The 13,080-nt window shown below is 37.5% G+C and overlaps 1 protein-coding gene across 2 annotated transcripts in view; it reads right to left on the reverse strand.

Annotated features, from left to right (window-relative positions):
- The window catches only part of SLC37A1 (solute carrier family 37 member 1), a 162,656-nt gene that overhangs the window by 73,579 nt on the left and 75,997 nt on the right, over positions 1 to 13,080 (reverse strand). For both annotated transcript variants that reach the window (XM_027843624.1, XM_027843623.1), the window contains exons 7-8: positions 9,783 to 9,859; positions 550 to 716 (exon numbers count right to left, since the gene is read on the reverse strand). In XM_027843624.1, coding sequence (XP_027699425.1) covers positions 550 to 716; positions 9,783 to 9,859 — 244 coding nt within the window. The remainder of the gene's footprint in view (positions 1 to 549; positions 717 to 9,782; positions 9,860 to 13,080) is intronic.

The following is a 13,080-nucleotide window of genomic DNA, read 5'->3' on the forward strand; positions in this document are numbered from 1 at the left end:
AGTGAAGAAAAAGGGACATATAAAAAAGATGTTGTAAAGGCAAAAAACGAAAGGTCTCGACTGGTTCTGTGGAATGAGTGAGAATTAGGAGTTGAGCATGACACTCAGGTTGCCAATGGGGGTGAATGGGAGGATAGTAATCCCCTTGACAGTAATAGGGAAGTTCAGAAAAGGGGAGGATTTTGGAGAAAAAATGACTTCTCTTTTGGCTATGTTAAGATTGAGATGCTATGGGACATACAGTTCAAGATGTTCATACTTTGACTTTCACTCAAAAGAGAAGTATCATCTCTGTAGGTGATTCCCATATATCACCTACAGAGAGATGATAATTGAAGCCATGGTATTTGATGAGGGATATAGCCAAGAAATACAACATAGAGAAAGAAGAGAAGATTCAGGACAGAGACTTAGGGGAGACAGATGCTTAATGGGCATGACCTAGAAGAAGAGCCAGCAAAGGAAACTTTACTGGTGAAATTAAACCAATAACTAGACTTACAAAGTCCTTCCCTACGCAATTTATATTTCATGGAACTCCATACTTACGTTCAATAAGAAAGAGAAAACACACTGTCCCCATTGAAGCAATGATGATACCCGGTACTACAAAAGATAGTCCCCAACATGTAGACACCCAATAGCCAGCGATCAAAGATCCCAAGATATTCCCCACAGAGGTGTGAGAATTCCAAATGCCCATAATTAAGCCTCTCCTGAAAGAGAAGAAAATAAAAAAGCAAGATGGTTACTACATTGCTTAAAAAAGTGAAAATATATTGCAAATATGTGAATTTTTTTTACAATATGTGGTATTTGTGTGTGTTTTCCAAAGAAAAATTATTCATTCAATTTCATAAAACATATAGATATAAAGAGTACCTAAGCAGTTCCAACTATGTAGGTTTCTCAGGACTGAACAAGTTTATTGTTGGATAAAAATGTATTCATTTTACAATTAGCAAAGGTAAAGGAATGCTGGTTAAAATGTTTTCATGGAGTTAAGAATATAAACTAAGGCTTCTGTTAAAAAATACTTATTGAAATTTCCAGCAGGCTGATGGTGATCACCATGACTAGATGATGAATTCCTTGGCCTTTGCAACATAGAAAACAAAGAAAAATACAAGATGGCCCCTAGTCCTGTGTAACCCTCTTCAGTTTTTGCAGAGATAGTGACAGAGTGGTGGGAGGTAGGGACAGAGAGGGTGCTCCTAGAGGAATTGAATCATATAGATATTTACATTCTCACTACAAATGAAATTAGAAGACAAAAGGAATTTGCAATTAATTCATCAATAAATATTAAGCATCTATTATGTGCCAGGCACTGTGCTAAGCCATAGGTAAGCAAAAAAAACCAAAAGACAGTTCCTACTTTCAAGGAACTCACAATCTAACTCAAATCTCACAACAAACAAACAAATATGTGCAATCAAGCTATATATAGGATAAATAGGGCATACTTAATAGAGAGAAAAAATTGAATTAAGCAGAATTAAGGAAGACTTCCTGTAGAAGGTGGAACTTTATTTGAATATAAAGGAAGCCAGGGAACTAAATGGAAAGATGATGTAAAGGTCCTCCTTGGAAAAGCAAGTAACGTTTTTAAGCTACCAAGAGACACTACTTTTTTAGACATTTAGTTAATTTATATCAAAGATGAGCATTTGTAAAAAGATTGCCATAAAGATAATTATAGTTTATTCACCAATATCTACTGTATGAGATAAGATAGTAGAGAAATTCTATGAAGAATTCAGTGAGATCTCTCAAATTAAATGAACTGAAACACTCAATGACTTTGATGCAAAGATGAACATAGGGGACTGTGAAAACTATGGCTCAGGAATTATAAACAAAAGAGCCAAAGTCTGATAGACTAACACAGAAACATCTAATCTATGAATCAAAAACTCTCTCTCTCTTTCTGTCTCTCTCTCTCTCTGTCTCTGTCTCTCTCTCTCTCACACAAACACACACACACACACACACACACACACGTGAACACATAAATTATTGGTAACATATGAAAAGATAGAAAATTCCTGGGCATTATTTCTACATCAGAGTTCTATGAACTGTGTACGATATGAATGTGGGATTGTTATAGCAAAGATCAAAGTCCATATTAAACTCAAATGATAAGAAAAAAATAAGGTATGAAATGAGCACTATTCCAACTTGCCCCATGTAAATAAGATGTTGATAATGAAAAATGGACATGGCTAAAAATGTTGCCATATCACAGATTGTCAACATTTCCTAAGGAAGTTCTATTCATATAAATCAATCTTTGCAACAAGAATAACAAAAGAGTCTGGAAAACACCTTGGATGTCCAACACATGATCACTGTCAAATGGAGAAATGCAGCAGCCAAAGGTAACATCAATTCAGAATATAAACTTACTTGTGAAATTCACAAATATTTCATTTCATTTAAACCAAGAAGCATTTGTAAGAATCTACTATCTGCGCTTCATTGTACTAGTTGCTAGGGGAATAGAGACTCTGACCTCAAGAAACTTACATTCTTAGCCAAGATGGTGGAGTAGCACCTGGCGCTGAGCACTAGCACAAAAAGAGATCCTAGATCAAGTAGAGAAGGGCCTGATGTTGAGAAGGGAGTAGGATCCGATGCCAATTGGCAGCTTTGTCACTCACACTCCAGAGCTGGGTCAAAGATTCAGTGATGATTGATGATGAGGCAGACCAAGGCAGGAGGTTATTTACTGAGAGAGGAGCAGCAGCTATATGGTTCTGATCCTAGAAGCAGAATAAGGTCTCAGATCTAGCTATTAGCCTCATCTGAAGGCTACAATGGAATAACAAGGGCAGGTATTTGAAACCAAATGAGAACCCATAGTTCCGTCTCTCCAAACCTGCAGAGCTTCCTAGCTAGCAGATTGTGGTTAGATGAAACAAGTTTAATGTACTTCCAAACCAGAGGCAACCACAGTTATGTTGGTTAGACCCAATCTGGGTCAGGAGCTTACAAAACTCAAATAAGGAGGACAACAATCAGACAATCAGACATCAGTCTGGATTAGAATACTTTAGGTGCACTAAAAGGTTGTAGATCCCGCACTTGGAGTATGTCTGATATCCCTGAGGTATGCAGCATTCAATAGACAGATAAAAAAAGAATCAAGATTTAAGGGAAAAGAAAATAGAACCAAGCAAGCCCTAGACTTTCTTTCTAGAACTGCACAGAGTTTGACCTTAGTGCAAAGTCCCAAGTATGAAAGTGAGGCTAGAAGAATAAGTAAGCAATGACAACAAAACCAAATCCCACCATGAAGAATGAGTTATGGGGGCAGTTAGGTGGCACAGTGGATAGAGCACCGGCCCTGAAGTCAGGAGGACCTGAGTTCAAATTAGGCCTCAGACCAAACACTTGACACTAGCTGTGTGACCCTGGGCAGGTCACTTAACCCCAATTGCCTAAAAAACAAACAAACAAACAAACAAACAAAAAATGAGTATACCATTCACAAATCAAGAAGAGAATGATTCCAAAACACCACTAAGCAAAGCCTCAATGAAAAACACGTTTGGGCACATGTTTCACTAGAATTCTAGGAATAACTGAAGGAGAATTTCTTTTGAAAAATGATTTAAATGATTTTATAAATGAAATTGGGGCACTGAAAGAAAGAATTGAAAGAAGAAATGAAAGCTCAAGAAGAAGAAAGACTCAGAAATAGAATTCACAGTTTAGCACAAGAGGTAAGGAAAAAAAAATTATCCAAACAACAGATCTTGAAAATTAGAAGGGACCAAACAGAAGCTAATAACTCTATAAGACAATAAGAAAAATTAAAACAAAGTCAAAAGATTTAAAAATAGAAGAAAATGTAAGATATTTTACTTTTTAAAAAGACTTACCAATAAAACGGATCAGGGAGAGATTATTTTAGAATCACTGGACCACCTGAAGGCTAAGACAAAAAAAATCTAGACATCATACTTCAAGAAAGTATAAAAGAAAATTGTCTGGATCTCTTACGCACAGAAAGGAAAGTAAAAAGAGAAAGAATCCACAGATTACTATCTGAAAAAAAACCCTCAAAAATGAAAATTTCCAGGAATATCCTAATTAAAATTCTGAGCTTTCAAGCCAAAAAAATAATACCGCAACAGCCAAAAAGAGAGTATTCAAGTACAGAGGATCCACAGTCAGGATCACATAAAATTTAGCAGCCACAATAAATAGAAGTGGCAAACATGGAATACAATATTCCAAAAGCCAAAAGATACAGGCTTACAATCAAGAATAATTTTCCCAGCAAAACTGGAAAAATTGATATACATTGGAAAATTCAATATAAAAGATCCGGAAGAAATATAAGGAAAACATTAAAGACTAATTATGAGGCACTCACTAAGGTCAAACTGTTTCCTTATTATATATATGAAAATGTTATCAATATTCTTAAAACTGTCATCATTACTAAGGTAGCTTGAAAGAAAGGTTGGGGCTTATTTTTCACAATGGGGTGATTCTAAAAAACAAAATTGGATAGGAAAAGGTAAAAGGGAGAAATTATATTATAAAAATGGGGTGTGAAAGGAAGAACTAATACAGAGGAGGCAGGTCGGGGTGGAGAGCTGGTAATGTTGGAACCTTACTTGCTTCTGGGTTGAGGAGGAAATAACCTGGACATATGGAAGGATGTAGAAGTCTTCTGAACACAGGAAGGTTAGAAAACTGAGGGACAGGGTAGGGAAGGGACATTCAAGGTTTTTGTGGATTGGGATTTGGGAAAGTGGGGGGAGAAAATAGAGGGGACTTTTGGGGGGGTTTGTGGATTGAGATTGCAGGGTGGGGGGAGAGGATAGGGAGACTTTTGGACAGGTGGTGGGAAGGTGGGAGGAGAAGATAAGGTAACAGGGATAGAGTAAAAGGGAGGCTGAGAAAGAAAACAGTGAATAATAATAAGACAGAGGGAAATTCACAAATAGTAATTATAACTTTGAATGGGAATGGGCTATTTATAGCAGCTCTCTTTGCAGTGGCAAAGAACTGGAAATTGCAAGGATCTGAAATCTCAGGAAATTGCAGGGTGCATGGTTGTGATGTAATACTACTGTGCTATAAGAAATGATGAGCTCAGTGATCTTTAGAAAGGCATGGAAAAAGACTTGCATGAAATGATGAAGAGTGAAATGAACAGAACCAAGAGAACATTGTATATAGTAACACTGTATACAGTATACAGTAGCACTATACAGTAATATTGTTTTAATAGTGACTTTGAGTGAGAGGCAGCTCAATGGAACAGTGAATTGATCGCTGGCCTTGGAGTCAGGAGGACCTGAGTTCAAATCCAGCCTCAGATGCTTAACATTTACTAGCTGTGTGACCCTGGGCAAGTCACTTAACCCCAAACACCTCACCAAAAAACAAAAAAATAAAATAAAATCCTTCTAAAAAAGAAAAAGAATGACTTTGAGTGACTAAGTTATTTTGACTATTATAAATACATCAATTAAAAAAAAAAGACATAAGAATGATGCTAACTGCATCCAGAGAAAGAACTGCTAAATAGAAGTATGTATAGAATAATTTAACATCTATATATGCCTATTTGTGTTTAATGGTAGACATCTCTAGGATGGCAGGGAAAGAAAAAAAAGGAAAAAAAAGAAATTTAAATGATTATTGTATGATATATCGTTAGAGGGAATAGCAAATTGTACCTGGTAGATTTGCAGTTTCATGTGCAATCATCTTTTTTGTTATACTGTGTTACGGAAATGCTTATTTTGTTCTACGAATTGAAAATTAAAAAACAAAAACAAAAACTGAATATAATCCTACAGGTGAAAAAAATGGATCTTTAAAGAAACAGAGGACTTTCAAGCATTCCTGATGAAAAGATCAGAGCAGAGCAAAAATCTTCAAATACGAAGTAGTCCAGAGTGACATAAACAGGTAAATGTGAGTGGGCAATTATAAACAAGTAATCAAGGATGAAATGTTTATACTCCAATGGAGCCTATCGATAAAGGTATTCCAGCAGAACTCTAAAATCATCCATGGTCATAGAGAAAGCCAAATATGGCCTGATAATTTGATGAACTTAATAGAAGAAAGTAAGCAGCGATGGGGAAAAGAGTAAACTAGGGGAAAAAAGTGATAGGAAGGGTGTGGGAAATTATCTCCAATAATCAAGATAACGAAGTAGAATAATATGCAAACAAGAAGGAAGAGTTCAGGAGGAGTGAGTGGGTGACATGTGACTTAGACAATCATCATCTTTCCCTCAAAACCCTCCCCCTTTCCAAACTTCCCTAATAATGTTGGGGGTAACATCATCCTCCTATCCTCCAGGCTAGCAACCTAGTTCTCAATTTCTTTTAACCCATCTCCCATATCCAATCTGTTGCTGAGCCTGTCAATTTCATCTTTGCAATATCTTTCAAATACTCTCCTCTCCCATGGTACTGCCACCATCTTTGTGTAATGCCTGTACTAATGCAATAACCTGCTGGTTGCTCTGCCTGCCACAAGTCTTTCTCAACTTTCTCCAGTGTATCCTTCACTCACCTATCAAAATGATTTTTCTCAAGTACATGTTACCTCTATTCAATCAACTCCAGTGGACACCCCCTCTCCCCCATTAGCTCCAGAATCAAATGTGAAACTCTCTGTTTAGCATTCAAAGCCCTTCATAATAATGTAGGCTCTTTTCCCCACCTTTCCAGCCCTACACCTTACACTATTCCACAGATTCTTCAATCCTGTTACACTGGTTTCCTTGCTGTTCCTCAAATAAGACACTTCAGTTTTGGGGCTTAGAGCATTTTCGCAGGCTGTCTCTCATGTTCGTTATGTACTCTTTCCTCCTCTCTACCTTCTGGCTTTCCTGGTTTGCTTCAAGTCTCAGCTAAATTCCCACTTTCTACAAGAAGCCTTTTCTTATCCTTCTTAATTCTGGTGCCTTCCCTCTGTTGATTTTCTCCTGTCTATCCCACATATGTCTTGTTTATTCATAGTTGTTTGCATGTTCTCTCTCATTAGCCCTCATTAGGTTGAGAGCTCCTCAAGTGCACAGATTGCCTTTTTCTTTTTTCTTTTTTTGCTTCCCCAGTGCTTATCACAGTACCTGGAGCATAGAAGGCACCTAATAAATGCTTACTAACTGACTGATTTGAACTTCACTTTCATCTGAACAAGTTAAAGGAAGGAAGAATATACACAAACACTTTTTGGGGCAGATATACAATTAATTCTTTAAGGAAACAGAAGGGAAAGGAGAGAAGTGAGAAGGAACAAAAAAAAAGGAGGGTAGAATAAGGAGTGGATTATTCATAAACAAAACAAATTCTAACTAAGGAGGATAGGTCATGAAGAGGTTTGAAAAGGACAGAAACAAAGGATTAGAACCTGTGATTGGGCTCTAGTGAGAGAAAGAGGAAGGGAAGGGTGAGGGAACAAAAGTGGAGGGTAACAAACTTCAAGTAGTAGTGCTAAGCATAATCCTCACTATCCTTGGGAGTGGGAAACAAAGAGATGGGAAAATATAAGAAAATAAGATTAAGTTAAAAACACAATTAACAATTTGATTATAAAGTGAATGGGATTAGTTTTCCCAAAAAATGGAAGGGTATAGCAGAACAGATTAGAAAGCAAAGTCTGACAATATGTTGTTTATGAGAAACACACTTGTATCATAAACATTGACACATTTAAAATAAGAGGCTAAAGAAACAGTCTATTTGCTTCTGCTGAACTCAAAAAAGCAGTGATAGCACTGATAGTCTCACAAAAAACAACACCAAAAATAGACGATTAAGAGATAAAGAAGAAACTATATTATGTTGAAAGGCACCATAGACAATAAATTAATAATACTAAACATGTAGTTACCGAATATCATAGCATCTAAATACTGAAAGCAAATGTTATGAGTTACATGGAGAAATGGATACCTCACAGTCCTTTTCCTATGCCATCACCCTACAGTGGCTACTCTCTGTTCCCTTCCTCATCTTGATTCCTTGGTGAACCAGTTCAGTCCTATACTGTTCTCTTCTCTCAAGTCCCTTGGCCCCTTCTGGTATTGTCAGTCTTGCACTGCCATGCCTCAGTCTTGAATTACTCCCACCATGTGTTGCCTTTGCTGCTACTCATATACTGCTGAACAGAGCTGGAAAAAAGTTCATAAAACATATATTGATTGGGTCCACTACAAATTTATGCTATATTATAACTTTAACCGGACCTTTCTGCTTCAAGGCAATCTTTTTAGAACTCCCTTTCCCATTTACCACAGTACCTCTTCCAAATCTTTTCTTCCTTTTGCAAATGTCCCATGGCTCCCCTCTCCCCACCCTCTCAGCTAGGAAACTTGCTTCATATTTAACTGAAAATATTGAGGTTATTTCCTGATACCTCCCTCTTCTCCTCTACCAGTTACTTCACATCATTCAGATGACTTCCCCAATTTTCTCCTCCTTTACCCCTGTCTCACATGAAGAGGTGGCCCTCCTTCTTGCCAAGGTTAACCCACATGCCCAAATAATCAATCCCATTCCATCTCATCTTTTCAAGCAGATTGCCCACTCTATCATTCCTACTCTCATACTAATTTTCAATTTCTCCCTTGTCTATTGGTTCCTTCCCTACCACCTTCAAATATACCCATGTCTCCCTATCCTCAAAAAATCCCCTCCTTTTCTGTCCATTTCCATTAGATTTCATCTTACATCTCTCCTCCTTTCCATGGCTAACCTATTTGAGAAAGCTATCTATAATCAGTGCCTCTACTTCCTTTCCCTCTCCCTCTCTTCTCTTCAACATGTCAGGAATGGCATCATTCAAGCCAGACAGAACTGCTCCCTCCAAGGTTTCCAGTGATCTCTTAATTGCCGAACTAATAGCCTTTTCTGTCTTCATCCTTCTTAACCTCTCTGCATCCTTTGATGATGCTGATCATCCTTTCCCCCTTAACATTTTTTTCTTTCTGGGTTTTCCTCACATCTCCTGTTTCTCCTTCTACTTGTCTGACCACTTCTTTTTAGTCTCTTTTGCTAGATCTTAAGCCAAGTCATGCCTAATAACCATGGGTGCCCCCTAGGCTCTGTAGAGTGTCCTCTTCCCTTTTCTTTCTTTATTTTTAGTGATCTTATCAGTTCCCATGGATTCAACTCTTAATTAATTATACATGTCTTGTATACTCCTGCCCCTCTTCTAACATGCCATAATGCTAGTGCAGACCCTTATCACCTCAGTGCCTAAGCTATTGTTTAGGCAATAGCCTGCTCATTGGTCTTTCTCCCTCAAGGCTCTCCCCACTCCAATCCATTTGCCATTCAACTATCAAATTGATCTTCTTTAAGTGTGGGTTTTGTCATGTCCCTCACTATTCAATTAAATCCAGTGCTCCCTAGCTAATTCAGAACTCTTATTCATATTGTAGCAATCTCCCTGTGTTGGTCTTTGGATGGGCTTGATTAGATAGTCTTATACATGGAGTGTCCTTAAAAGTTCGATTCAGGTTTCATCTTGCCTGTGAAGTTTTGCCTGATATTTCCCTGGTGGCTCTCTTAAACTCTCCTATGGCACTTTGGTCTCCATCATCCTCCTCTTCTCCTTTCATTTTCCCTCCCCTCTCTTCCTTCTCATTATTCTCTCTCTCTCTCTCTCTCTCTATTTTGTACTCCCAGTGAAAAGCCCCATTGAGAGCAGGGACTATTTTGTTTCTGTCTTTGTGTCCCAACAACTTAGCACAGTATTTTACGCAGAGTAGGAATTTCATTTATTTCTACTACCTTCCTTTTCCAAACCAGTTGCCAATGCAGGTCACCACACTAGGCCAGCCAGTGGTCTGCACCAACCCATTAGCTATCTGGGAAAAAAAAAGAAGAAAATGATTTATCATAAGGTTATTATCTATTTTTCCTAAATTCGGGCATGGGGTATAGCTTGTACTTGTGTGCAGTATGGGAGAAGACTTGATTTCAAGTATATCTTTTAGGAATTTCTAATTGGTCACTGAGATACCATCACTGAATTTGAAAATTTAGACAACCTTTCTTAGTGTTTGGAAAGGACTCTGGGCTTAACTTGCAGTAAGTTTATTTTTTAGTAATTTTAGTAAGTTTATTATTAAGTGAGCTTAATAAATGTTTGTTTAATGTTAAATTAAACAGATTTTCTTTGTTTTGTTTTTTGTTTCTGCAGAGTTTTGTCTTTTTGTTACCAAGTTTAAAATGTTATCAAAATATTATCAAAACTGTTTCCTCTTTCTAGGAAGTCCAAAACCTACACTAGGTGAGTCTCTCCCAGTATACTGTTGCCCCAAAAGCATTCCCTGGAACTGTGTGCATCTTGGGCTTATTTGGATACAGAGCGATCTCTGAGAACTTAATATCAGTATCAATATCTATTTTAGAATATAGTCACTTTTAGAGCAGGGACTATGTTGACTCATCTTGTTTTGCACACCACCATAAATTTGGGCCCATTATTTAATAAAAAGCTTCTAGATTACCAGATGCTTAAACATAAAAATGCTCAAAAAGTAAATGATTATTCTATGTTAGAACAGTGATTTTAATCCTACAATACATTTGGTTTTACGAAGCAATTACCTTCAGCACTCAAAGACTGGCAACTAAAATCAACAAAAAGGACTATATGGGATAAAAATGAAAATCAGATAGGATACTTTGATAATTTTTTCTGTTCATTTTAAGTAGAAAACCTATGAACTTAGGATAAATACATTATACACACATTCAAACACACATATAAATTAATGCATATGTAATAAAAATTCATAGGATTATAGATTTAGAGATAAAAGTTCCTTAGTGACCATGTGGTCTAAAGCCTTCATTTTATAGTTCAGGTACTGAGGCCAAGAGAAGTTCAGTGATTGGCCCATGGTTGCATAGCTATAGCAAGTATCTGAGGTGGGATTCAAACCCAGATCTTCCTGACTCCAAGTCTAGCAGTTATGGTTGGACATATAGTGTTGGATTTTCTTCTCCTTTGGTTGCCGAATGTGATTTTACTACTTTCACTTAAAAATAGCAATGATTTAGGTTACCTAGGAGGCAGTTTGTCCATGATACCAATACTAATATTTCTCAGAAGCATGACTCGAACACCAGGGTTCCTGACTCTAAGAACAGGAATTATATTCACACCATACTCTCTCTCTGTCAATAAACACATACAAACAAACACACACACACACATACATACACATATATAAACACATACATGTTTGTGTGTATATTTTTATTTTTAAAATTATTATATATTATTAGGTTATATGTGTGTGTGTGTATGCATGTATACACACACACACACACACACACACATACATGCACTTTAGGGAGATCAAGCTAAGGATGGATGGGAGTTGTGTGGGTAAGAATTTGAGGCAGGGAGACTAGTAGGCTGTTGGATCAGTCCAGATGTGAGATGATGACTTGCATCAGGGTGGTTGCAGAATTTAAGGAGAGAAGGGGACGTATGCAAGAGAAGTTACAGAGATAAGACAGCGTATGATAAATGATTGGATATTGAGAGTGAGAGAATAAGGAATTGGGGGTGACACCGAGATTGCAAGCATGAGATGGTGGTACTTTCAATAGTAATCAGGAAGTTATAAAAAGGGAAAAGTTTGTGTAAAACTATGATTTCAGTTTTAGACATATTAAGTTTAATTTGTCTAAAGGACATCCAATTTGAGATGTCTAATACGCAGTTAGAGATGTAAGACTAGAGATTAGGAGAAAGAGAAAGGAATAAAAATTTATTAAGTGAATACTATGTGCCAGGCATTGTGCTAAGCACTTTGTAAATGTTATCTTATTGATCCTCACAACAATTTTCTGAGGTAGGTGGTATTATTATTCCCATTTTGAAAGGAAGGAAACTAAAGCAGAAAGACATTAAATGATTTGCCCAAGGTCACAGCTAGTAAGTGTCTGAGGTCAGATTTGAACTCAGGTCTTCCTGACTTTAGGGTCAGTGCTCTATTCACTGCTCTACCTAGTTGAGGTTAGTGCTGGACAAGTGAATCTGAGAGTCATTTGAATAGAGATGAAAACTGAAACCACAGGAGCTGATGAGTTCGCCAAATGAAATTGTATAGAGGAAGAAAAGAAGAAAGTCTAAGGACAGACCTTTGGGGACCCCCATAGTGAATAGACATGATATAGATGATCCAGGAAAGGAAACAGAGAAGGAATGTTCAGATAGGTAGGAGGGGAATATCATGGAGTTTAAGGAGAGAGAAGTATCATGAAAACCTAGATAGAAGAGAATAACAAGAAGTGAGCGATGGACCATATCCAAGGCTGCAGAGAAGTTAAAAAGTATGAGGACTGAGAAAAAGCTATTAAATTTGGCAATTAAGAAATCATTAGTACCTTCAGAGAGAACAGTTTAGGTTGGATGATGAGGTCAGAAGTCAGACTGCAAAGAGTTAAGAAGCAAGTGAGAAGAAAAGAAATGGAGGCACTGGTTACAGAAGGCCTTTCTAGGAATTTAGCCACAAAAGGGAGGAGAGATATAAGACGAAGGGTAGTGGGGATGCATGGATCAAGTGAGAGACAGGAGAGACAGGCACATTTTTAGGCGGTAGAGAAGCACTCAGTGGACTGAGAATGATTGAAAATTAGTGAGAGGGTAGAGATGACAGAAGGGACAATTTTCTGGACAAGATGGGATGGAATGGGATCATTTGTTCATGAAGAGAGGTTTGCCTCCTGCTCTTTCAACTCCATGTATCCCCTCTCCCAAATCAAAGCACTCAATTCCTAATACTTTCCTGCTAACTCTAAGAGAAAAACAAAATTATAAATTAATGCACATAGATGTGGCTACATTACTCCTTTGCCATAGGCCTCTTCATTTTAAAAGAAGTTCCTTAGGGGCAGCTAGATGGCACAGTGGATAGAGCAATGGTTCTGGAGTCAGGAGGACCTGAGTTTAAATTCGCCCTCAGACACAGAACACTCACTAGCTATGTGACGCCGGGCAAGTCACTTAACCTCAAATGCCTCACACACACACACACACACACACACACACACACACACACACACACAC

This window comes from Vombatus ursinus, unplaced genomic scaffold (assembly GCF_900497805.2).
Source record: "Vombatus ursinus unplaced genomic scaffold, bare-nosed wombat genome assembly UNPS02014924.1, whole genome shotgun sequence".
NCBI classification, from domain to species: domain Eukaryota; kingdom Metazoa; phylum Chordata; class Mammalia; order Diprotodontia; family Vombatidae; genus Vombatus; species Vombatus ursinus.